The sequence below is a fragment of the Filicampus tigris genome, chromosome 1, assembly GCF_054856515.1.
Source record: "Filicampus tigris isolate MCC_2025a chromosome 1, RoL_Ftig_1.0, whole genome shotgun sequence".
Classification (NCBI taxonomy): domain Eukaryota; kingdom Metazoa; phylum Chordata; class Actinopteri; order Syngnathiformes; family Syngnathidae; genus Filicampus; species Filicampus tigris.
The window spans coordinates 9,039,426-9,067,135 of record NC_141217.1 but is presented as its reverse complement, the minus strand read 5'-3'; the positions used below and the strand labels follow the sequence as shown (position 1 = coordinate 9,067,135).

At 40.1% G+C, this 27,710-nt stretch overlaps 1 protein-coding gene across 2 annotated transcripts; it reads right to left on the bottom strand.

Annotated features, from left to right (window-relative positions):
* Window positions 1–156: 156 nt before the first annotated feature.
* Window positions 157–25,619, bottom strand: pik3cd (phosphatidylinositol-4,5-bisphosphate 3-kinase, catalytic subunit delta). 2 transcript variants are annotated; one of them, XM_086050772.1, is made up of 23 exons: window positions 25,436–25,619; window positions 23,085–23,261; window positions 20,364–20,592; window positions 19,396–19,619; window positions 19,019–19,195; window positions 15,371–15,526; window positions 14,140–14,229; window positions 12,513–12,734; window positions 10,481–10,577; window positions 9,438–9,568; window positions 9,304–9,354; window positions 9,028–9,195; window positions 7,324–7,445; window positions 7,096–7,239; window positions 6,918–7,017; window positions 5,957–6,117; window positions 5,392–5,501; window positions 5,221–5,299; window positions 4,964–5,131; window positions 3,112–3,235; window positions 2,311–2,456; window positions 2,092–2,224; window positions 157–2,014 (listed from the first exon to the last, which is right to left on the bottom strand). In XM_086050772.1, the coding sequence occupies exons 2-23, from the start codon at window positions 23,217–23,219 to the stop codon at window positions 1,877–1,879; spliced, it is 3,105 nt and encodes a 1,034-aa protein (XP_085906898.1). In that variant the 5' UTR covers window positions 23,220–23,261; window positions 25,436–25,619; the 3' UTR covers window positions 157–1,876. The 2 variants fall into 2 exon arrangements, with proteins under 2 accessions (XP_085906898.1, XP_085906907.1); XM_086050781.1 differs by lacking the exons at window positions 23,085–23,261; window positions 25,436–25,619 and adding an exon at window positions 21,223–21,273.
* Between the last annotated feature and the right edge of the window lie 2,091 nt (window positions 25,620–27,710).

Here is a 27,710-nt window from a genome sequence, read left to right as displayed (position 1 = left end):
ATCCTGACCCAAGTGTCTCTTTAAGATTAAGACACAAGGCACATTAAGACAGTCAACTCAAAGTCACATTCACGCCGTCACTGAATGGGGACTGAACCCATGTTGTCTGCACTGAAGTCAGGCCAGTGTACCACCATCAGTGACTACAGGACCATGTTGAGCAGAATCATCTTTATTGGCCAAGTATGTAAAACACACAAGGAATTTGACTCCGGTGGTATGAGCAACACTAGTATTGCAGTAACAAGCAACTATGACAAAGACATGACACATAAGTACCTGTGTATGTAGTATATTAATAATTCGGCTGAAATATACAATATAAAATTGTTGTGTGTTGCAAATTACAAAATAATAGAAATTGCCTAAATGTTTAAATTACAGATTAAAATACAAAATATACATTTTCATAAAACCCCAAAATAAAGCCATCCATATAGTTCTTATCCCCATTAGGGCTGCAGACATGCTAGAGCCTAACTGAGTTTGGGCGAGAGGCGATGTACACCCTTCCATTGCTCACCAGTCAATCGCAGGGGACACCTAAACAAGCCGGAGTACCTCGGGAAAAAAAACACATGCAAACTTGGGGAGAGCATACCAATAGAAGGGCCTGAGGTGGTACAGGGTACAAAGATAGAAATCCATCCATCCATCCATTATCCCAACCGCTCATCCTCACAAGGGTCGCAGGCGTGCTGGAGCCTATCCCAGCTGGCTTCAGGCCAGGCCGGTTGCCCGTCAATCGCAGGGCACACACAAACAAACAAACAAACATTTGCACTCACAATCACACTTAGGACAATTTAGAAAGTCGAATCAACCTTCCATGCATGTTTCTATAATGTGGGAGGAAACCAGAGTACCCTGAGAAAACCCACGCAGGCACAGGGAGAACTCGCAAACTCCATAAATGAAGGCCATGGCCGGATTCGAACCCAGACCTCTGTACTGTGAGGTGGACGTGCTAACCAGTCGACTGCCGTGCCGCCCGGCAGAAATACAATCGAATGGAATAATGTAGTGCAAAAAGAACAAGAAAAATTGTGCAGTGGGTAAAATAGAGGCGTCAAGCAGTAAAATGTTTGACAGCACAGACACAATCTCTGGAATGGCATCTGGCACATCTGTCATTAAAATACTCAAAATGCGACTTCATTATCAGGAAACAAGAAATACGCAATCAGACATAGAATACTGCATCCCATTAACAATGTACTCATACTGCAGCTTTCATCCTTACATATTTATATTTGATGAAATGATGTGTGAAAGTACTGTATATTTGTTTGCTGTGCACTCAAGCTTGTCTCATCAATCACAAACAGAAATCGAATCTTCCCTATAACTTCCTTAGCCTATAAGAATGAAAAATACATTCAGTTATCATAATAAACTTTTTAACCTTTTTAAACAAAACTTTATAGAGTGCAACACAATCTGATTCACAGAAAATAAAGACGTCAGTCTCCGATGAATCAATTACATACACCATTATCAAATCTTCCCGACTACTGGCACTGCAAAGGCAACATACTGCATATGAACTTATAGACGGTTAGCTGTTAAACACATTTAAAAATGTTTGTACAAGTGTCCATAAAATACGAATAAATCATATCTGATCACATTACTGTAGTCCAAAACAGATGGTGTACGTTGTATAGTGCAATATTGTGGTTAACTTATATTTCATACGAACACATCTCCATGGCTCCACCATTCTTACAGTGTCTTCGGTTGCCGATTGCTTCTTACGAATGGGGCAACGACCTGTAAACAATCGTTCAATGCCATTTGTAAAATGACACGTCCCATTGTGTTCTCTTGCCTTTTCGGTCCATTACATTGTCATCTTAGTTCTGCTTGGTATCTTTTATGGTCTGTTATCTTTGGCCAGAGAGTGCATCATCCAGTTGACCTTGGTCTTCCAGCTTTCTCGCAGAGCCTCATTGAATTTCACTTTGAAATTCTTCAGTGCCTCTTCCTCTGATTTGCCCAAAGCTAAAGAGTCCTGCCGGGAAAACAGCAAAAACAAGTGATGATTATAAGAGTCCCTTGCTCCCTGTGATTGGCATCATTTGAGCATACCTTCAGGTACTGAATATCCTTGAAGGAAGAGAGTTCGGGCAGTCCAGCTGCCTTCATCATCGCAAAGAGGTTGACAAACAGTGTCCCGTTCCGACACAGGATCTTATAAGCCCGCTCGCAGTATTCCCTGAACCTGGCAACAAGGATGCAATGTTCAGTCACAAAACAGAACCCCCTGTGAGTATACAGACTTATTTAAAAAAAAAAAAAATAGTGTACCGCTCAAACTTCTCGCTGTTGTTGGTCCGCCCTTGTTGGATCACATGAACAAAGTCGTATGTCAAAATAAAAGGCACACGTTCCCTGTTGATGCCCAGTTTGCGCTTGAAGTTGCCCAGGAAATGTCCAAAGTCGATGTGAAATAGCTGAAGAGCAGCAGACCAGTCAAATACTGTACAGATGCTCAGGAGTTTAAACAATGACATTTTACAGACTAATCTGAGAAGAATCAATGCAATCAAAGTTTGTCTGTTGGCACAACAGATGTCCATGAAAGTTTGTGGATGGCGGCCCCGGACCAAAGAAGGATTCATTTAATAAAGGATTCAATAATGTGCATGCAATAATATAACAATATAATGTTCAATAATGTGCGCAATTGCTGTAATGCAGGAGTCACCTCACCAATGTGGTGCCTAGAGCCACTGACTAGCCCCCGGTGACCGCAGGCCTGTTCTAAAATAGCTTGCCAGTGATGGGACATTGTGATTTTCTAAGAATATTGAAGAAGTAATTATTTGAAAATGAAAACACTGGCAAAGATTTATCGAAATAAAGTGTTGCATATTGATATGTCTGTTTCCTATTTATGTCTAAGAAATCATTAACATGATTAATGTCTTCACGTAAATAGGATAATTAATTATTAACAATATCCTAAAATATAGGGCATCCACCTCACAGTGCAGAGGTTGGTGACACCAGCTCCAAAGCAGATCAATCTTGTTGAAGATTTATAATGCCATCCACTCTCTCTTGTGGCAGAAATCAGAAATAGAAAATACATTACGTAAACCTCACCTGTCCAGTTTCCCTGATCATAATATTATCATTGTGACGGTCTCCAATGCCCAAGATGTAAGTAGCTACACAGTAGCCAGCACAAGACAGCGTAAACTCCTCGATTGCTTGCTCCAGTGTGTCTCTGGTGAGGGAAAACAGGGCGAATGAGTCAGTTCCTTAATGCAATTTATCTGGATACCTACTTCAACACAATAAGACATTTGGCTGGACTGGACACACGTAGTGCACTTTGTCTTCCGGGTACTTTTACTACATTTATGCCCTTCGTATGGATGGTGCAACATTTCAAGTTCCTTGAATTAATACGTCATGCGTACTGGCAGTTTTTTTTTTTAATGTTATGGTTAATTCCTCATACAGCTTTTTTGAACAGAAAAGGCCTTGAATTATTTTGCTGTTTGAGACTCAGGCGGTCACCTAGAAGCTATGATATAAAACGTGCCAAGTCAACTTTACTGGCCAAATTGCTGAACAGAAGCAAAGATATTAGTATATTTTGAATAGGCTTTTCAATGTTGGAAACATGAGATTCAATTTTTGTACGGTGCATGTACACAGGCAAAAGCGCCATGAGGGCTTTGAGGCACCGTGACAAAATACTCATTTGGGCCTCTCCACACCAACGGTGCATAGTGATTATAGTAGTATTGTCTAGGGCCCCTGTCTTAGTCATGATCCCTTAGAGTGTGAATGTTAATTTGATTCTTTTTTTTTTAATCAACGAAATAACTTCATTAATAACGTTTTTTTTTTCCAATTCTAATAATGATTTTTACATACTTTACAACACCACAGAAAATTAAAGCGACACTTGGATGAGCTTAACATTGGCACTTATATAACAGCTTTGCATGTAAAAATGACATCAGTACTAAGATGCGCCCCCAAAAGACTCTGTAGTGATTAAGGGCTTTTTTGTGATTACATTTACGACAAATTGGCATGCCCCCTTTTGGAGCTTGGCTTGTTATTTTCTCGGTCTCAGCAGTCTACATCACAGGAGGGAGGCAAGCGTGGTAATATTGCTCGCTTTGTCAGTTCTGCTGTCTAAAATGGCAACCGATCGCCACCAAAATGCAAATGCCCATTACTACTCTTGTCCACTTCAAGCTGTGAAAGTATAAAAGTGTTCTGCACAATAGTTTGGATTTATTGACAAATCGTGAACTCTTCATGATCACCTCCACAAAATCAAAACCGTGGCGATCGCTTCTCCACTTACACAGGTTGAAGAGCATGAATGCGCACACGAACCCCAACTGGTTATATTTCGGACATTTAGCTATGCTAAACTCGTGTCAACTCTCAGGAGGCAGACGGCGACTGGCAGCGGGCAACCAATCAGGCAAGCATGGATATTTATTCCCCCCGGCTAACAGTCAGATAACGGCATGGCTAAGGTTAATCCTTTCGATATGTTGAAGTGGTCATTAGTAGGGATGTCCACATAAATTTTGGTGCCAATTGATCACAGTTTTTGGACGTTATAAGCAATGAAAGTACAATGATTTCCAATGGAGAGTTTGTAATCGGTCCCTCCAGTGACTCCGACCGAACAAGGATAGAACGGTTCTTCATTAAAAGAAGGCGGTTTTCAAGTTGACACTTATTTCCTAATTTCTCCAAAAATGAATTGATAAAATAGAAAACTCTTTTCATTTTCCTGATCAAAAAATATATAAAATGAACTTAGCAAGAGTTTATCCTTACAAATGATGCTGTGCATACAAATAACCTAAAACCTGTAGTTGATTCCCATGAATCCTTAGTATGTCCGCCCCAAAGGTTTCCCAAATGCCTCAGCTAAAGTTGCTGGAAAAAAAAACAAAGACATTTTCTGGATACTCACTCTGGATTCTTGGATTTGAGCCAGTTGAGCAGGGCATCCTTGTTAAAGGCAGCAGTTGCGGCACTGTTGCTGTTGTTTCGTTGGATATTGGCGATGGTGTCCGAGTTCTTAACCACCTCAATAAAGCCCATCTTGTTCCCAGTGGATAAGCAGCCATATGGGATCATTCTTTTCTCAAAAGACAACAAATATCAGCTAAGTACAGTGCCTCCGGGGGATTCTGTGCAAGACTATAAATAATACTTCTCGGTCCCTACCTGAGATCCAGTCCTTCTTTTTTCCACAAATTCTCCATGAGCTGGATCATCTGGAGGGTCAGCATGTCTTGTCGCAGATCTGCACAATGAAGGAGTGGGAAAATTTCAATTCTTCACTCTTCTCAATTGTCATACAATCCAATATTTTATTTGGTTGTGTGTGTAATTTACCATCTCCATTCTTGAAGATGATGCCCATCATGTCTCCTTGAGTCCAGGGACTCTTATACATCAACCAGAGTGGTTTCATCTTCGAGTCCATAAATCTGCACTTGTCTGCACTACAACAGAAAACACTTACTATGAGCGCACAAGTTTTGAAATCACGAGGCAGAGATGAAATTGTTCATTAAGTGTACAGGGAATGGCAAAGGCATCCATAACAAAGCAGAATGTGCTCTATCAGTTACAGTCCCAGCTGATGGTGGGCGAAGGAAGACCACGCCCTGGATTGGTTGCCTGTCAATCACTTATTGACTGCTCTTAATAGCATAATTGTATTCGTCAACATGACCTATGAGATTTCTGTACGAGGGTTTATTTGTCAATAGGCTTGTTGCACCCACCGGATGCAACATTAGGTGCACCTGCAGAGTGCAAAAGAGCTATCTCACATATTCTGCCTTTACATGGACAGTAAGTTGCACACCTATCATTAAGACAAAGCACTGCAAAATACACTCAGCAAAACATTGTTAGATTACACTGTATGTATGTGTGTGTGTGTGTCTCTAACCAGATTTCAGCGAGGATGACGCTGGGGTTGAGTGGTGACAACAGGTTGGACAAAGCATCCGACTCTTGTCTGATGAACAGCTTCAGGTCCTCAGCATTTATCTTCTGGGAACCTGATTTGACGAAGTCACTGAGGACCCTCATTTTGCCTTGAGCCTCGTTCTGTACATGGGAGAAAATGAAGGCATTTGAATGCTTACCCAGGGGATTTATCTGTTTGTTTGTGCATCTTTTCAAGTTGTGTATGTTGGCACCGGTGTTGGGTTGGTTTCTTCTTAAATGCATTAGCTATTACTATCGTTACTGTCTTATACTGCATAAGTAATTATTAATATTAAAATATTATTGTCTCTGAGTATTGATGTTCTATACTATTTCTGCGAGTGGAAGTTTGTAGACGGAAAGGCAAACGGAAGCCCGTATAAAACGATAGTTGGACTGGCCTATAGGCGATTACTATTTGTTCAGGCCGGACAAAAAGGCGGACAGACGGACAGCCGAAGGTACCCCAGCTGCAGGCGGAAGGCGGTAAACGGACGGGGAAATTTTAGCAAAATGCAATTACACAGGGTCAGAAAGTGAAAGCTTAAACCGTTGCCTTGATCGCACATTTGACAGTTATAAAAATTGAACCTGAAGGATTAACTGTAGATCTCATCACATCAAGATGTGCTAATGTATCATCCAGAGGTGGGAATTCCGTCTGACCGACACACTAGTCCGGACGCCCGTTTTTTCTGATGCTAGATGATAGACGGGAAAGGTAACAAAAAAACGGACAGATGACGAATGATGGACCAGCAAACTAGTAAAATACCCACCCTTGGTATCATCTAATTACACTCTCTTATCGGGGGAAGAAAACATTATGGTCCTAAATTGTAGTCATTAACTCATTGATTTTTCACAGAGTTTGAATGGTCTCATTGCATTTGCGGCTTTGTATACAACAAGTGGAGTACCTGTTTGGTTAAGAGTTTGATGTGGTGGATGTTGCCCCTGCAATAAGCCTCAAGAATCAAGCCAAACCTTAAGCTGACAGATGGCACATGGATCTCTGACCTAAATTCAGAACACAATGTTCAGTCATCAAGACGAGGCACACATGTTGTTTCCGTTTGCTGCTGTGCCGTGCCTCACCTGAGGTGCCAAAAGAGAAAATGCCCTATCCTCCTGTTGAATAAAGCCCTCTCCAGCAGGAACGTCGTGAGGTCACAGTCTAGGTAGGACTCGTATTTAAGGACCTGGACCAGCTGGATTAAATACTGCAGTAGCTCGTCATCGCTGTGGGCAGAGAATGTGTTTCGCAAATGATCGTGTCCTTCACACATGAAAAATGAGCAATTGCGTGAACACGGTGTGGACTACCTGAGCTTCCTGAGGCATCTGATGGTGAAAGAACGGACCGCGGGGTCTGGAAAACTGTAATCTAAGAGCTCCAAGGCAGGGATAGCAGGAAGCTCCGGCCAGTTTCTCAAAAGACTCACCATCTAAGGGGTCACATTGCATGATGATTGTTACCTCCGCCAAAGAGGTTTATTTGTTTGTTTTAATATCCTGTCAACAGTTGTTCAAGGTCCACTGATAGTGTAGTGGTACACACGCCTGAGTTGTGTGCGGGCAGCGTGGGATCGATTCCCGCTCAGTGACAGTGTCTATGTGTGCCCTGCGACTGGCTGGCGACCAGTTCGGGGTGTAGTCTGCCTTCGCCCATTGACGGCTGGGATAGGCTCCAGCAATTCCCCGCGACCCTGTATAGGATAAGCGGTTTGGAAGATGACATGACAGTTGTTCATGTATCAACCTGGATTTTCTACAGTTATTCCTTCGGCTGTTTCCTTTTAACTGTGAATATAATCACTGTTCAAACAACAGCAAGCAGTGATAGCTCCACCCGATCTGAGGGAAATCTTTTAATATGGCAATAATTCAAATCACAAATCTTTGCCAAATGATTTTGAAAAACAGAATTTCTTCATTCATGTTATTAATCTGTGTAATTGTGTTTGTTCTTACTGTAATAGTTATTATATAATAATCGCTGATACAATAATCATTCATTTTAGATATACCTACCGTCCATAACATTCCAACCACTAATAACCAAGATTGGATCGGTATCAATAATCTTTTTTCTTTTTCATGAAGATAACGCTAATTATTCCAAAAATTTGGATTGAAACTGTCGGAGGTGTGAACATAGTTAGTTGTTAACCCTAACCTTGACCCTAACCCTGTAGGTATAATAGTGTTAATTTATCAAACTGTTCATTATGGCTGTAGTTTATGTGCAGCTGTACTGCATCATAGCCTACAGGGAGCTGTGTCTATTATTTTTGGTTAGCCTAATGAGAGAGACAAAATGTTTGGAACAGCTCTCAATATGATGCGATCTCGATTTATGGGGTTCGATACGATTCAAGGACATTTCAATTTCAAAGTTGGAACGATTCGGTTCGGTTTGATTCAGTGGGACTACAATTCGATTCGATATGGTACGGCTCAGTTGGAGAGGGTATAATGCAATGAGTTTCCTGTTGTCATTTTGCATACATATGAATGAACCTGTCGGTACTGTAAATGTGGCATTTCCTTTCAAGATATAGCTCTCCAATAAAAGACGATTCATATCTCAATATATTTTAAAGAGGAACATTCGGTTGGATTTGATGCATTCGCATCTTTGGAATGAAAATGAAATGAAAACTAATTTTCCGATTGAAATCGTTTTTCTCACACCCCAATGCGATACAGTTGTACAATCAGAATTGTGAACATATTGTTAAATTATTACCCCTATGATGATTATCATTATTAGCTTTGTAAGGGCAGAATTCATCTCTTGTATTGGAAACGTGATATGATAAGTGGTCAGGCAGTGTATTTATATGGGTGAAAAACTCAATATTTTATGAAATCTCATTAAAAAGTATGTTTGAACTTCAAAACATCGAAACTAGATGAATCACACTGAATATGTTAATTTTCTCAAATCTCATCAGACCTGTTTGTAGTTTATTGTGCTACTTTGTTGACAAATGTTGAAGCTATCCCCCCCAAAATCCCTGGTACCTGGATGACATCCTCTCTCTTATTCCACTTGGTGATGAGGAGCAGCTTGGAAAGACTTTCAGGATAATGATCTCTGACTTGCGTGCGGAGCTTCCACAGCAGCTCCTTCTCGTCCTCGAAAAATTCTGTGTAGTTTTTGTTGTCCATTATTTCTTTCAGCTTCATGTTCTGCAGAGAGTGAAATAATGCAACAAGTAAAAAAAAAAACAAGAAGCATAGGTATTGTCACATAATGAATATGTGAGCTATAAAATGTCAAATATGGTGATGTTTAACCTCGTCTTTTGTTGCGACAGCTGTATCGCCATTTGTCTCCATAACACTTATCTGGAGGGAGAGTCAATTTAAATGACTGTCACTGAATGCAATATACTTGAAGTAAAATGTCAAGTGTTTATGATAATGCACACCTTGTCTGGCGGAGGATAGTAAAGAGGATAGGGCCTGATGTTCGGGAAGCGAATGTGAAGCCCAGCTGCGCTGTCAACATTGGGATTCTTCTCAACTGTTCCCATTGGGTTCAACAGGTCACTTTTATCATCTGTGAGAAAAATGTCACGTATGATGTGTTTGATTGTGTTCTGAATGACGGCATTTTCGTCCTTTTTCTATCTACTGCAATGGACACATAAGCTAAGAAGACAAAATAAGTTTTTGTGAAAGTTGACATCGTTCCTTAGTTGCTCATAGTATATTTTTTGTTATCAGTGATACAACAAGGCTGCTTCACAGTTGTAAGATTCTGGGTTGAATCTCAGTTCCGGCATTTCGTTGTGGAATTTGCATGTTTTTCCCCATGCTCTTGTGGGCTTTACCCTTGCTTTGTCCCACATTGTGTTTGTCCCACAGGTGTGAGTGTGTGTGAATAGTGTTTGTCTGTCTGCTTCCCCAAGCAGACATACCCACGCTAATAATGCCAGCAACATCTCAACAATTCCTGAACCTATAAAATACCACCAGGCGCCAGTGTTGCTCTGCAAACCTCTTCCTGTTTCCCCTAATGTTTGTCAGGCATCTTCCAATGTTGTTAACTTCTCTCTCTTTCACTTGTAGGGCAGTTATAATGTTACGTAGATCATTGACTGTACAGTTAAACACATTTTTATGGCAACAGTCTGAGCCTGGAGAAAAGAAAAAAAAAAAACAATTCACATTATTTCCAGCTATCCTTTTACCATAGCGCTTGTCCTTATTACTGTCGTGGGTGAGGTGGCGCCTATCCCAGCTGAGTGACAGAGGACAGGCGGTGTACGCCCTGGACTAGTTGGCAGTTAATCGTAGGGCACACCAAGATAAACAAGCTTTCACACTCACATTCACACATATGGACAATTCAAGAGTCTTCGTTGAACCTAACATGAATGGTTTTGTAATGCGGGATGAAGCTGGAGTACCCGCAGAGAACTATTTGCAACTTTGATGGCCCAATATTGCACTGGATTTGTGTAATTACCAGGAACACATGGCCAAGTGGACAAAAGAACCTCGTCAGTCTTCAGCTGGTCCTTATAGTCAAACACCATGGTGTTCCCCCAGGCTATTGGGCAATCCTAGAAAAACACAGACAACACAATATACACTTTATTTTGTCCGAAGTTCATCACTGGTGTGTAGCATGAGCCATGTCCAAAATTAGCTTTACTTCCGTTGGCCTTTCTGGCACATCTGTGGGACTTCTCTTCCAAGCAAGAGAAGAGAGAAGTGCCCCAGAAAGCAGAAGTGAGGCTACCTGAGTCCAATACTGTATCATGTTAGTGAGGCCCATACTCGATGCACTGACCACCGTTGCTGCAGTGAGAAAACGCTGTAGCGGTTCAGTCAATTGTCACACTGCACTGAACATGCGGTGGTGGCCTTACACTGTCAATGAGGTCTCATTGATGATACCTGTATAGTTTTGAGACTTGTGAAAAAACTGCGTTCATCATAATTAGAGTTACAGGACTGTAAAGTATAAAAAAGTTGACGAATGCGCACAAATCTAACACGTCACTTTTTCCAGTCAAATAATCGGACGATAATTACTTTAATATCGCAAAAAGTTACAATGCGGAACATATTTGCTTCTACTTGAATGTGAAGTCAGCATTTCAAAGCGGAGCGCCCGTCATCATCAAAGACAGCTGCAGTTATTCACCTGCAGGTTGCAGCAGTGAGAAAGAATTGATAAGACTTCAATAAACAGCGCATACTTCTCAGCCACAGTGCCTCTCTCTCGTATGTATTACGCATGCAATGAATGAATGATAAAGTACAGTAGGACACCTGAATCCTAACAACGCGGTACTCACTCATGGCCCCGAACAAATAACTACACGTTATGTAACACGTAAGAAAGAAAACTGGTGTATGTTAGATAGCATATTGGTTATGGGTCATTTCTGGATCGTGTTGTTTTGTGGCATTTTACCTTTACTTTATATGAGTATTGTGTGTAGAATTTATTTTGTGTGTATGTGTTAGAATAATTGTACAAAGTGTGGGTGTGTGTGTGTTTAGCTGTCTGGGGATTCGGGGGCTTGGTTTGTTCAAAGAACAAAAATGGATAATCATATGTGATTCATTGTCATTTTTGTCACTGTGGTTTTGAAAATTAAGACATTTGAAAGAAAGAAAGACAAGGAACTATTATTTACATGACATATTATGAACATTGTGAGGCATTCAATTTCACATTACCGTCTGAGGGAGTGACATCACTAATGCGCAAATGTTTTCAGTCCGTTGACGACGCATCATGAGTCCATACCATACCACATAAATAACAATTGAGGAAGGAGAAATATAAAGCTTTTGAAGCACAGTCACTAGCTTGACTTTGTGTCTGTTGCACACTGTGCGCTGTCAACACAGTGTTATGGAGCTTCAATAACCCTACGTCCCAAAAAAAACCAAAACATTGCACAGTATGCATTCTCGCTTAAAGGGAAAGTCCCACCAGATTGTGTGACTGCAGGAGGTCCTCAAATTTAATCGCAACATTTATAATCAATAGCGCTGGTACTTTTTCATGGTAACTGTGGATATGACTGATACATATTCCTGACATTTTTGAGACATTTCACACTTAAGTTTTATTACTGTGTGACTCAGGCCCATAAAGCAACAGCCTTAAATACCTTACGAGGATAGGGAGCAATAATAATTACTGAACAGCTTGGCTGGACAATGGGTGTCTTGGTTTGACGACTAGTTACCAGAAAAAGGGAAGTCAATTCGATTGTAAACAGCAGAGTGGGCGGGGGTGCCGTAGAAGCGAAATAGTGTGAAGATGAGTTTAGCATTCCTTGAAAACATTTGCCAACTTCCTCAGAGTGGTTCTCAGATAAAAGAGCTGAAGCGGATGGAGTGTGAACCACAGCCGGGCTGCTGAACACACTTGCAAAACTTGACACACACACACCCACCCACAGGGTACACACACTGACTGTGCACATTATTACACACGTTGATCTCTACACCCAAACGCACTCATCACCACTCACCACTTTCTTATTCTTCTTTTTGGTGCCCCTGGGCTTCTTGGCCTTGTCGAAGACGGCATAGAGGGCGAAGCAGAGGCGGCTCATGCGAGGCAGGTCCGCCACGTTGATATCAAACTCCACCTTTTGGTCCCATAACGGCTCCGAGCACACTGCCACCTCAGAGCTGGTCACCACTTTACAAAGTAGCTCACTGCCATGGAAGAGGCCAGCCTGTACCACAAGCTGGTGGGGGCACAGAAACGGATAGCGAGTCGGGGGCAAACATAAGTAACGCAATAATAACATTTTACTGCAAATCAACCCATTACACTTATGATGTTGATGATAGTAAACCTGTTCCAATTTTTAGTGGAATAACCAGACATTGTGTTTTCCCCAGTCATGTCCACTTATTGGGCATATAAAAAAAACATCAGCGCATCAGATATTTTGTTTTGTTTTTTAGCACCTGACTTATATACAGTATATATTTTTAATCTGTGGCGATACAAAAACTAATAGGTATTTGATTTTGTAAAAAAAAAAAAAAAAAAAAAGTACTGAAAAAAAAAAGAAAAGCAATGTTAGTCTACTTATTTTTCATTTGTTAAGCATTTTTTTGTTATCTTTATCTTGTTAAAGGACATCAAAGTTATTCCACTAGAATTCCACGAGTGTTTTTGTAGAAGTAAAGTTGTGTAACACATTATAATTCAGAGTCTGTACTATTATGATACTGTACAATATATCTAAAGACTTTCAAAAGACAGTGCCGGTAACTAGTGATGTGTGACATATGACATTTTGGAAGCAACTTCCCTTGCCCACCACGGTTAGGGGGCGAGGCCATGACATGTTGCGTGGAAGCAAGCTTGTGTGACAGTAGAAGATTTACATGCTTGACAAGATGATTAAGCGTTTCCTGTGTCACTCAGGCTATGAGTCAAAGGGTGTACACTTTGCATTTCCTTTCAATACATGGCCACTGGAGCCAAAATGCAATATTGTGTGACCATTCACGTCCTGCCCTTTGCCAAATCAAGATAGCCCACGTCTGTATTGACTAAATGTACGAGCGTCTATTCCCCCCCAGGGGCGTGTTTTCAAGCATCTGCCTGCCAACAACTGACATGACTGATGATTATGTGACGGGACACATTTACCGTGAGTCACAAGGCAGCAGCTGGAAGTGCACTTACACAAGGCAACGCAACCTAAACGCTAACATAGTTAGCGTACAATATGATGACACACCATTTACAGGATTCCCTGCGTGTATTGTCGCTGAAAATACGAAAATGTAGATATGCAGTATTGCTGAATGATCAAAGGTGTCATTTTTCAACAAACAAGATCTGCTCCCTAAGTGTGTCAACAATAGAAAGGAACGAGAGAGAGGGAGGGTCTTCTCAGAATCTACAACCCAGAATGAGGCATCTAGAAAAACAGATATAGGCCCTCCCCACTTCCTGTTTTGAAACTTTAACCAACCGCTACAATGAATTATGGGAAGCGTGTGGTCTGAACCAATGTATCCCCCCCAGCCCCCACCCATGTCATTTATATGTCAAACTGTCTTTTAGTACAAGTGAAATGGAGATATTGAAAGGACAACGTGGTCGTAAAACCCACTCGGACGCACACCTACCTTCATTCCTTCATCTGCGTTGACTCGACTGCCTTGCAGCAAGTGGATGTAGAAAGGTTCATGGATGGACCACAAAGTGGATGTGTTCTGCTACATGAGCGAGTCACAGGAGAAAGGATCTTTATTCTCTCATACGTCTCCATTGTGTACACTTACGTATATTGCAGAGAAAGCATACACGTCGCGTTGCTACACTTTCCTATTGAGCAGTATTTCAAAAGATGGAAGTCAACAAAAAGTAGAAGAAACAGACAAACTCTATATGGTGCTTTCATTTTACTTTGCTGTGCATCTTGGCGTCTATGCATTTGTGAGTCCACTGAAGGGAAATTAATTTGATCGGATAAGCTGCATTATCAGGATTCGAAGGAATCCTGAAAATGCTGTTGTCATTTCCTTCCTGCATGTCTGTCAGGCTTGCCGTACTGTACCTGTCAAGCCCGGGTTTGCCATTCAAAAAAGCCAAATGGGCCTTATGAACTCTACATAGTTGTGTGTGGAAACTTCGATAGGTAACCGCAATTGTGTGATTTATTATTTACTTAGTGTTTTTTGGGGTCGAATAAAAACACCACTTCTGTGCACCAGGGTTGGGCAAACCTTTGTACTTAAGGGCCACATCTTATTTTTAAAACAGATGAGCCAAAAGAATAAATCATCTTCATTTTTAGAATGTATAATTAATTATAATTATAATCAACTATAATCAACCAATTATTCAATAACACTGCATGTTAAATGCACCACATATGTAAAATAGCTTATTTTGATAATACTTTATTTTAAACAAACCAAGGAACCAAATGTAACATTTATTATTTTCATAATACAATAATAATTCATCTCAAACCAATTATTCAATAACATTCATGTTAAATTCACTGCATATATACATGTAAAATCTTACTTTGCAGATTTTCTTTTTTTTTTTTTTAGAATATATCAATTAGCGTAACCGGTTACTAAACGAGATAAGCTAATGCAACAAATACTTAACGGCTCTTGATAACGTAAATGCTAGAACAGGGGCCACACTTTGTCCACTCTCTGCTCCTCAGTGTCTGCATTTACAGTCAAAGCAAGACATCAAATGTCAATTATTTACATTGTGACGCTCAGCACGTTTCAAGTGTGTCAAAGTCCGCGATGTCCCAGTGGAACAAATGTGACGACGACCGGAAGAGTAAGAGATGTGTTTGTGAAAGACACCAAATGCTCGATGACCTCTTACCTTCTTGACAGGCAGGGGAGGAGGTTTGGACAAGGAGCGACTCTTGCACACCTGACTACACGTCAGCCCGTGCTCCTCTTGATACTTGCTGATAGTGGAGTGGTGCACCATGGTGAGGTGAGGATTTTGGCCAGTTCTCAGACAGGAGAAAATATACTGCGATAAAAGAAAAGACATGAACAGCAGTGATTGTGCATGGAGGAACTGGGGACAGAGGCATGGTGCTGTACGAAAAATGATTGGACAATAATAAGCTTGTCTTAAAAGCATTAGTATTAGTTTGCCAGTATGTTTTGGATGTCTTCCAAAAACGAAGTGTACGTAATATCATAATGGCACACACTTGAATAGACACAAAATCACCCTTTGGAAGCTGATTTTCCTTTGTATTCATGTATTATGCACTCCTCTGGTGTGCCGCTACCCATGCTCAAAAACTAAAGTATTATCTGCATAGTAATTTGACAGATTAGTATTTCTAGTCTAAGGACACACATATTTTTTCTGTAAAAAGAAGTTCTCTTACTCTTACAGTTTCAGCTGTTAAAACCTTTAGCTATGAATAGGTAGGTACAACATGTCCCTTTTGAACTGTGTGCCTAAAGTGAAGCTAAGCTAGGAGGGTCAAAGTCGTAAGCACAATTCATGTGTGGATGGTGAGACAAACAACCTTCTTTTGAAACATTACACTGTATATTGATAGCACACGTTGGTGTTTGCCGTTGACATAAAAGTAAAGCTCATGAAAATCGTTGGAGAATGAGCAATGAGCAAATGAGCAAGTTACAACTTAATTTCAATGTCCATTGCCTTCGATAGGCTTGTCAACCTCGCCAACATGGCCGCTATGTTGGAACATTGGTTACTGCTACAGCATCAGTATCTAGCACTCTGATGCTTGAACACGACTCAGCGTGGGCGTGTTCAAAGAGGCCCCTCCCATTAATTTCCAAACGCACCCTGTGTTATAAACCAATTAACAGCTCGTGCTTGAACTGTTTCCATCTGTACTGCCTGACGCTCTGGGCACTCCTTGTCCCCAGTTGGAGCGGCCAGAGCGCTCTCGGGCACTCATATTTTGTGTCATTCTGAATAACTGAACTGCACATTTGAATAATGCTGTGAGTGCCGAATTCACTAAAGGATTGCACGGCTTTTTCGTGGCTATAACCGGTAAAAATGGATCAAACAGAGCAGATGGTGAAATGCTTCAGTAACTGCGCTGCCAAACAGGCTGTGTCTTGGTACTCCGGTGTTATTTGTGCTCAATTAAATGAGGTAATATGAATATATTTGGTGGAAAAATTGCCCACCTATATGCAAATGAGCCAACTTGATTAACAACATGTAATTCACTAACACCAGCGCTAATAGCCACACACAGTTTGAGTGAAGCAAATAACGTCTTTCAAAAGGTGGTATAAACTTGGTGCTCCTCTGTGGAAGCCTGATAATGGCAGCAACGATTGCATCGCCATCCCAGGCGTGCCGTGAGCAAATATTTAGAAGGAGAAGCCCTTGTATTTCTTGCCTGGCGTTCTGAGGAATGGGTTTGCACCGGTGTTGTGAAATTCCTTCCTACCCATCGTGATGTCCTACCAATGCCCAGTGCGCTTCACACGCATGCGCACGCGTCGATAAGTGTTTTTGTGGCAATTTTGTAACTTTTTGTCCTACCTGTTGTACATTCCGTTAAAAGTGGCGAGTACTTCCTTTTTTTTTAATTCATTCTATCTTATTTGACTTTTTCATTGCTTTAAAAATACTTTTGGCATGTGTCTTTTCCGTCATAGATTTTAAGCATTGTGTGTTTTCTTATAGTAGCTTTTGAGCACAGTGTTGATCTGTTGACCACATTCATCAGGTTGTGTATGTATACTACACTCAATTGTCAGCACGTCCTACCTGCTTGCGGCTCCGTGTAAGTATTTACTTAAGGGATTTTTTAAAGGCTCCAGAACCCCTGCGACCCTCGTGAGGATAAAGCAGCATAGATATTGGATAGATTTTTTTTAAAGTTCTACCTAAAAGTCTGCATCTAACAAAACAAGCTGAAAACGCGCACGCAGTAGTATTTTGGCTGTCAGATCAGCATTTGGTAGAAAGTTTCGACGGGGTAGGACAATTTGGCAGAACACCGCTACCATGTCACACGCAGGTGCCGCACTCCTGACATGCAGCCAAATAAAAATAAATAAAAAACACATTTGTTTTGTATAGCTTTCGGTCCCACAGACGCAATGACGTGTGCCCCATATTGTTTTTATTTCACCGATCACCACGCTGTGCGTGTGTGTGTGTGTGGTGTGTGTGGTGTGTGTGTTGTTTCTATTTGATAAATTTTCTGTAATTGGCTGCATGTCTGCTTGTGCGGCGCCTGCGTATGGAAATTATGTTCTCAATGCCGATTGGCTGTCGCCGACGAGGGACAGACTGGGGCTACGTGGGTCGACCGGAAATACTGAAGGGAAGGGAACTTAGTAACGGACACTTCAGCTAATTGGTCCTTAGTTGTCGATATTACTTAATCTTTTAAGACAAAAACTGTGTTTGACAAATTACGGTATCTCCAATTGCTGTGAGCTTTTAGTCTTGTCTGAAAAAGATTGAATAAAAAAATGTGCCTTACTTGCTGTTTTTTCTTTGTGTTTTAGATAAAAAGACACAACTCACAAAATTTGGAAATAAATACTTTTTGTTGGATAACAATGTGACTATTTACAACAATCTAAACAGCATTAGACAAGACAGACAGCAGACAGAAGAAGACATGTTTTAATTTAAAAGTTCATAATGGGTGCTCCTTAGAGCGCAGGTTAAGTCCCGCTCGGGAGGCTGTTTGTTTGTTGTCTAGGTTAATGCAGTCCAAATCTTGTTAGGGCTTGAATGGATGCAGTTGCTTCCTGCAGTGCTGCTAGCTGGGCTGATGTGAGTTAGGCCTGCAGGTAGCTTCAGTGGACTGTGCTGTCAACAAAACCTTGAGTGGTTCATGCTCAACAATATCTACACTTTTGGGTCATTTATTAAATCAAGTAACTGGACTTACAAATCAAGCTAACCGTGTGTGAGTATTAACAACATCAATTTAGAGCTCCTTTACTGGTGTTAGTGTAAGGCTCACCATGAGTATTAGGAAAACATTAACATGACAGAAGACAACAGAAGACAATAATTCAAGTCATCCAAAAAAAAATAAAAATTTGCAAACAGTTGCACAATTTCAGAACTTATTGCTTCATGTTGCCAATTCGCTGTGCAAATCTGAATGGTCTGTTTGACTTGAATTAAAAACTGATAAACAAATAAAATAGCATTTCATATTTATGTTGTTGAGATTTGATAAATTTAGGTCGGTCGCATGAATAAATGCTACTTCCTGCAAACTGTACATTGTATGGTATGTCAAAACTATTGTCACAAAAGTTCTTCAAATATTGTGACATCATACGGATGTTATTACAGACCACAAAAAGGAAAGGTTGCCATGTAAACCAGACATGCCCAGTCTTTGTACAAGCCAGAGTGCCATCTGCATATTATTTTAAGGCCAGTTTATTACCTCAATGTTAATATATATTTTTTACTTGATTTGAATTTGGAAAGGGTTTCTCTTAAAAGACATACATGAATTCATTATGAATAACTTACTTTAAACTGGCACAAGGGGTGTCTCCCATAGATGAACTCCCATCGGCCGTTGACCTGTAAGGTGTAATCCTTAGGCTCTTGCCGCAGCGAGCGGAAGACGGTGGCCTTCTTCTTCAGGGCGCTCCTTATCAGAGCCAGTGGCAGGTCCTGCGGCTCCTGCTGCACCATGAAGCTTTCCTAGCACACATTCACATTTGTGTCTTACTCCTCACTGAGATGTTGAAGAGTTGCAAAGTGGAGTTTGTGATGTGGGAGGGGGATTGCATAGATGCTCACATTTACTCAAAAACTTCCGTTCCCTATTAAGGCTGCCAGGCGTCCGTAGCTTCTGACACATCACGTCTTCGTTATATTAAAGTACATTCAGTAAAACTCACATCACAAGCCTCAAACTTGATGTTGATGAAGATCTTGGTGTTATGTGACTTGCCACACATCGGCAGAGAGCAGCATGGCTCCAGCTCACATGGGAACATGTATGCCATCCACTGTTGCCATGGCGATGCCTGCCGTAGCTGAGCCTGCTCTTCGCAGAACGCTCGTATCTTGGTGCGAAACTCGCTCACCTCGTGGTTCTTCTGGGCCTCAAACTCATGCAGACCTGAAAACAACAAACGGAAGCATCGGTAAACCACTCTGTCAGACTTTCAAGTCAGCCCTGTATTTTAGATTTGTTTCATTTGCTCTACATTTACAATAAAAACACACATTATACTTAAACAGTCCAGACTAAACAGCATACTTTTTTTTTTGTTTGTTTTTTTCATTTTTCAGGGAGTGGTCTTCTGGGGCAGCAGCACCTCAGCTGCTGGCAGGGGCAAACTGGACAGCCTGATAAGGACGGTCAGCTCTGTGACTCCCACCCAATGCGGGACACCATCAAAGCACTCAGTATTTCTTTCCTTGACAGACTCCTCAACCCCAGTGTATATAGGCAGTATTTAATGATACACATATTTTGCTACTTGGCGCCGGCTGTTGTTGCTGCTGCTCACATTTATATTTGTATATACAGTAGTATTTATTATTCATGTCACGTATGGAGCTGCTTTTCACTCTCGTATGATGTAAAATGATGTAAATATATACATAGACAGATGTCGATTTTTGCAGCTTGAACACGAAAGGATAAAGGTTTAGTCTATACTATTGTATTTTATTACAAGTTTAGACAAGATACAATAACTGCTAACATTGTCAGGTCTGGAATTCCACTCAAGTATACAAATGTGCATATTGGAGTGACTGCGTGTAGATGCTTCGCAATGGATCGCAAGAATTTGCCACAAATATGACAATAAATCCCCAGGGAGCTAGTTGGGCATCGAAAGTGAATTTTGCTGACCTTTGCCAATCAAAAAGCTGATTTGGCTGTTGGTGAGCTTTTCAACGCGGTCACCCTCCCTGGCCACCAGTCTCAAAACACCCATGAAGGGCTGCACGTCACTTATACGTCTTGACTCCTCCTCCAGCTCCTCCCTCTCGCCCGTATTCTTGATGCAAGTGAAGACGTATGCGTCTGGATGACCCAACGCCGTGAACAGGGCCTCCCCTCTGGCGTTTTCCCAAACCATCTGGAAAAAAAAAAAAGATGAAACAAGTCTCTCATTAACTGAAATACAAATTGCAATATGTAAATATTATTCATCCATTTTCTGTATTTGTCTTAATTAGGATCACGGGTGAGCTGACTTTGCGCGACATAAACTAATTTATAATAGGCTATATTCTCTTCATTACAATATGGTATCTAATATTTTGTAATACTTCTTGAATCTCTGATCCGGCCCTTTTGTGTGGTGTTTGCATGTTCTCCTTGTGCTCGCTTTTTTTTTTCAGGTATGCCAGCCTCCTCCCACAAAATCTAAATCTATAGTTACCCCGTGATTGGCTGGGCACCAATCCAGAGTGTACCCTCAAAAGTCAACTAGGATTGCCTCCAATTTACCCTTTATACAGTGGGTATAAAAAGTCTACACACCCTCGTTTGATTGCCAGGTTTTTGTGATTAAAAAAAAAAAAATGACACCAAGATACGTGATTTCAAAACTTTTTCCACTATTAATGTGATTTATAACCTGTACAATTCAATTGTACTTTTTGTTTTAATCTTTTCCAACCAAGGTTGCACTTTTTGGCCAAATATCCCAAGGGGTAAGTTTGGTGCAAACACAACTCTGCTCATCACCAAAAGAACATCATACCTACAGTGAAGCATAGTGGTGGCAGCATCATGCTTTGGGGCTGTTTTTCTTCAGCTGCAGCTGGGGCCTTGTAAAGGTGGAATGAATTATGAACAGTTCAAAATAGCAGTCAGTGTTAGTACAACATTTTCAGGCTTCTAGATGAAAGCAAAAAAAATGTGTGGAGAAGCCTAGAACATAAAATAGTTTAAACAACTTTGTGGCATGTGTGTGCTGACTCCCATTTAATATGAGTTTGAATGTCATTGGTTAATTCTGAACACATTCCCACTTACAAGAATGTGTGCACACTTGTGCAACCACATTTATTTTTACTTCCCCTCTTGAAAAAAAAAAAAAAAAAAAAAAATTCAAGTGTGTTTGTACAGGTTATATTTCACTTTAGGGTTGAAAATGCGCGGCACGGTGGACGACTGGTTAGCACGTCCGCCTCACAGTTCAGAGGTCGTGGGTTCAATCCCGGCTCCGGCCTCCCTGTGTGGAGTTTGCATGTTCCCCCCGTGCCTGCATGGCTTCTCTTTTCTCCGGGTACTCCGGTTTCCTCCCACATTCCAAAAACGTGCATGGTAAGTTGATTGGACTCTCTAAATTGCCCCTAGGTGTGATTGTGAGTGCGGATGATTGTTTGTCTCTGTGTGCCCTGCGATTGGCTGGCAACCAATTCGGGGTGTCCCCCGCCTACTGCCTGAAGACAGCTGGGATAGGCTACTGCACGCCTGTGGCCCTTGTGAGGACAAGCGGTATAGATAATGGATGGATGGATGGTTGAAAATGATTTATCTTGCTAATTTATAAGACAAAAATCTGCCATTTGAAAAGGGGTGTTTAGACTTTATATCCAGGGTATTTGTACAAATAAAGATTTCCCTTCTGATAAACTATTTACCCCATGTGTCAAGTACTCTCTGCATCAAATAAAATGGAATGTTTTATTTTAGTTGATTTGAAAGTAATTTAATCCCTCAAGGTAGAAATTCACTCTTGTATATTTTGATAACTTCAAGTATGGCACTTGACTGTAAATGAAATTCACTTTTAAAAACATTGAGATTATTGCAAGAATTTTATTCCCAGTCAATCTTTTAAAATAAATGTAATAATATTGGAGCAAACAAACTAGCCACTGATTTCAAAATGAGTTATTCATCAATTTGTTGTGGCACACAAGCCGACTGAGTTTCTGCGCTTTACCACGCAGGTGCCCTCCGTCAAGGGACCGTCTAACAAAACATAGAAATGAAATAACTACCCACAAGTATGGCACTTGAAGTTGTTATCAAAATATTCATGAGGGGGAAAAAAACTAAAGGGTTGAAATCTTCAGGCAACAATTGCTTTTCTATACTTACGTTCATCCAAAATGTCATAGCCAATAATTTTTTGGACTAAGAATTTAAAATAGTAAATAAAATGCCTAGGCACCTGCACTCTGTTAATATATGCAGAAGAAAATGAAGAGAAAAATATGTATTTTTTCTTGGCATGACAAATTCTTTGTAAAACACTGAAAAAAAAGGACACTGGATAAGCAACTTTTCAACCCTGAAACTTCTGGACTTTGCACTTTGGAAAGAGAAATAAAGAAAGAACCAGAGAGTCATTTCTTAATTATCTTAAAAGCTTCCAAGAGTATCATTACAAAACAAAGCTAAATCAAACTGTCTGAGGTAGCAGAGCGGTTGGCATGGAAACAGCACGTTCACATTCAGAAGGAGATTGGCAGCGAAGCAGCCAAGGAGAAATGTGGCTTCTATAATATCTAAACTTGACGTTTACACTGAAGATGATTCAGCTAGTTTGATTTTCCATCGCCATTTTGGACCTAAATCATGCATATACTGTTCTGTTTTGAGTGCTCATACCGTCTTGATGCTCTTGATGGTGTCCTTGCGAGACACCGGGAATGTGAGGTAGATGCCAGTGGGCAACAGGAAGTCCATCCTGATGCCTTGTTCTCCCTCCCGCTCTTCCTGCATCCCATACTTCCCCGGAGGCATGGTGATGACGACGGCCTCTCATTTACCGCCAGCTCCTCCGCGCTGCTCATCACAACACAAATGTAAATGCTTAATACAGTATTGGCCATCACTGATGCATGCGTGTGCGGTTTCTGTCTCATAACACACAGCTTTTTCCAATATCGTGTAGCTTATGCAATAGTAAAAAAAGGTAATCAAAATATGTGAAACAGCTCCGCAGTGTAGTTATCCACTGTCAACCGCATGACTAAGTTACTGTAATACTTCTCTGACATTAAGCATTTGGGGTATTCTTGTCATTTGCAAAGGTGTACCTAATGAATTGCCCTTTAAATGTAGACTGTACCAAACATACTTTGGGTAGGGAGTATGTCACAGTAACTGATGATACTGTATAATATTATCTCAATATTTTTCAATAATACCGATAGTATCACGACAACTGTTGCGTTTGGCTGATAGCGTTTAAAAAACAAAATTAGTAGATATTCACAAAATAATCATTCATCCATGTTTTCCTTTTGTACAGCGTAACTCCTCAGGGTCTCAGGTGTGCTGGAGCCTATCCCTGCTGTTTATGGGCAAAAAGTGGGGTACAGGTACACCCGTAACTGGTCACCAGCCAATCACAGGGCACATATACAGTAGAGAAAACAAAAAAAAACCAACGCATTCACTCTCACATTTATACCTAAGGACAATCTAGAGCTCTGGCCAGACACATCATTTTATGTGTCCCGCCAAAGCTAATTATGTGGATCGATTAAATGTTTCTTGCTAAAACACCAAAACTGTAAATTAAATTCACTTTTAAAAACATTGAGATTATTGCAAGAATTTTATTCCCAGTCACTCTTTTAAAATAAATGTAATAATATTTGAGCAAACAAACTAGCCACTGATTTCAAAATGAGTAATTCATCAATTTGTTGTGTTTATGTAATATGAGGCAATCATACATTTACTTGGGTTCACTGTCAAAACTGGCCTCCGAAGGAAACCCTAACTACAATGTGGCCAGCAATAAAAATTAGTTTGACACCCCTGAGTCTGCAGTTAAGATAATGAGGTTCTTTTTCGGAAGGAGAAAGTCCTCGGCAAGCATTGGGAGAACATGCCAACTCCAAAGAAAGGCCCGAACTGAAAGTGAAACCCCAAACCTCGGTACTGTGAGGCAGACGTGCTGACCACTATAGTCAAAAGTGTTATGAAGGCGGCAATGACAATCAGTCGATCTAATTGCGTATCGTAAGAGAGATACCGTATATCGATCTAATACAGCGATATAATAACCGACTACGACACAGGTGTCAAACTCAAGGCCCGGGAGCCAGATCCGGCCCGTGACATCATTTTTATGTGACCCGCGAAGGCAAATCATGTGTGTTGACTTGGCGTCGTTTCTTTGGAATTGTCTTCACTGTTAACACAACATATAAGATATTTCAAGCATCTGTTACCAATCCTTCCTTTAAAATACAATGGAAAATAGTTGAACAAACTATTAACTGGCTTCTGAAAACTCAAAACAGCATACTCAAAACAGCATACTCAAAACTAGCTATCCATCAATTTGTTGTGTATAAGGCGATCATACATTTACATGGGTTCACAGCCCTCCGAGTGAAATCAAAACTATGATGTGGCCCGCGACAAAAACGAGTTTGACAACCCTGATGAAATTTTTGCGATACTTTCCCAATGGGACTGTCAATACGATGTTACAGCAATTGCGTGATGTGATGGAACAACACATCAATGAAATGAAAACCCCAAAACATAGAAATGAAATAATTGCAAAACATTACCATAAAATCAGATTAGTTAGATGAAAAGCTGGTCTTATTATAATCGTCTCTCTATAAACTGTATTAAATCAGCTGTATCGATAATGTATGATAAACACGTTTCCAAGAAAAACATGCTATTGCTTTCCATTAGAAATAAAACGTGTTTTTGGAAATGTGATGGTGCGCTTTCAACAAAATCAATTACAATGTCAGTACAGGCATAAAGTAATTCTACACTATTGATTTTGGTAAGCGGACACTTGCAATGTGTGAGCCATATAAAGCAACATGAATGCACACGGTGCTGTATATTTAAAATAGCGGCGAATAAGGAGAAAGTAAAGTTATTTTGGGAGGAAAACATCTTAAAGGATAAGATTCAGTCTGGTATTAATCATGACGACAGTATGCGCCGATTGGTGTGAACGAGTGGAAAACACTTGCCTGACAGCCTCAAACGTCGGTCATCTACTTCTTCGTGGAATTGTCAGAGAGAAGATGGAGGCTGCTCTTCTGCCATCGAGGACATGAATCACGCACCGTGGGGCGTTACAGACATTGTGTGGGGTTCACGCCAGGTGCACGAGAGTCTGTGGGCGCCCGCGTGGAAAGCGTCCACGCTGGGATGTGGCACACACGCCGACTGAGTATCTGCGCTTTACCACGCAGGTGCCCTCCGCCAAGGGACCGTCTAACAAAAGTCGAGCTTTCCTCCAAGCGAAAACAAACGTAAAAGCACAAGACGTAAAACCGACGGCAGATTTAACGTTTAAAGTTACACGAAATTCTATGAAACTATTTTCAGAACGACGCGATGTATCAAGCAAAATTATATTATATTATATTATATTATATTATATTATATTATATTATATTATATTATATTATATTATATTATATTATATTATATTATTCCTCAATTCTAACTCTCGAAGTACATGACTTGTGAATTTAAAATTACAATGTCGTAAAATTAAAAATGGAAAAAATGTACTGGGGGGCGAATTTATCAGGTTAAAAAAAGACACTTGAAATCATATATATGTAAAAAATATTCTGTTTTTGTTATTGACTGTTACAAAATCTGTATTCAAACCTGAAGCCTGGATAAAAAACAGAAGTGACTGAAACCAGTGTATGTATGTACAATGCAGTCCAGCAGCGGTCACCCACGTGGTGCTCGCGACGAGGACCACATGAGTAGCCCTAGAGGCTGTTCTAATGGTGATAGGCCATTGTGATTTCCAAGGAATGTTTTAGAAGTGATCATTTAAAAATGTGAGCACTAGTAGAGATTTAGCAAAATAGTGTAGCATATATTTTTCAGTTTCCGAATTATTGTGAGAAATCATTAACATGATCAGTGTCTTCACATAGATGAACATCAATACATACTGTAACAACAATAACACAAACTATTAAGCAGTGTTGGGGGTAACGCGTTACATTTTGTAACGCGGTACAGTAATATATTACATTTAGGCAGTAACAAAGTAATATAACAAGTTACCCTTAACATTTTTGCGACTTTATTACACTTACTGGGCCTTGTAATACGTTGAAAATTCGGGAACACAACATACATTTAATCATATAATTAAATTGGAGAGCAGTTTAAAACTTCACTTCCAAGGTAAGCAATTTACTTGACAGATTACCATAATCAGAATGTCTTGACTTACTGAGGTCGTAATGTAGCTAAAATCAATAGATGATCCATTTCAGTTCCCTTTCAAGTGTTATGCTTGTTTTTACACGAAGGTCGGCATTTTTCATTAATCACTGTCATGGTTTCATAAAATAAATTGCAAAATATATACTCAAATTACCATGGAGTACCAAAACTGCCAAAATGAAAAATAAATAAAAGTGATAATAAAATCAAATACAAACAAATGTAATTGAAAGTAATAGAATACAATATAAATGAATTGATATTTAACTCTATTTATATACACATGTATTTATATTTTATTTTTTCAAGCTGTTTTTAGTATTTGTTTTAATTTTCACATTTACTTTTTTTTTGATTTTGGGAATTTTTGTCCTCCGTAGTCAAAATCACTATTAAATTAATCCCCCATTTAAAAAAAGCAAAGCAATTTAAAAGTAAGTTAAACTTGAGAAATTCATTACTCTACAAAGACAGTAATATTGTAAAGAAATGCATCACTTTAACATGCAAGTAACTATTAATTCGTAATATATTACATTTTGTAAGCATCTTGCCCAACACTGCTATTAAGTATAGGTAAGTGAATTTATATAGCTCTATAATCACAAAAGAGTCTCAAAGGGCTTCACAATCCCACAGTTGACAAATATTAACGACATCCTCTGATCTTAATCCCACAGGAGATTAAAGTAAATTCTAGTAAATTGTCATTTCAGATGTATGTATCAAATTAGTAGCCCTTTGCCTAATAAGTAGCCAAGAAGTAGCTCTCACTTTCAGAAAGGTTGGTGACCTCTGCAACTGGTGCAATAAAGTACCGGTGCACATCTAAAACAAAGAGCAGCAGGCCTACATGAATAAAAATCAAACATAAAACTGAAGGCAATTAAACATACCATAATTCCAAAACAATTACAAGGTTACTGTCTCTCCACTTTAAAACTAAACCTATATGATTCTGAAAACTCATTCAAAAAGAACGGAACATGTGCACTGCATGAGCTTGAATGCAATAGAAAAAAAATAAAAACGCAACAGTTTTCA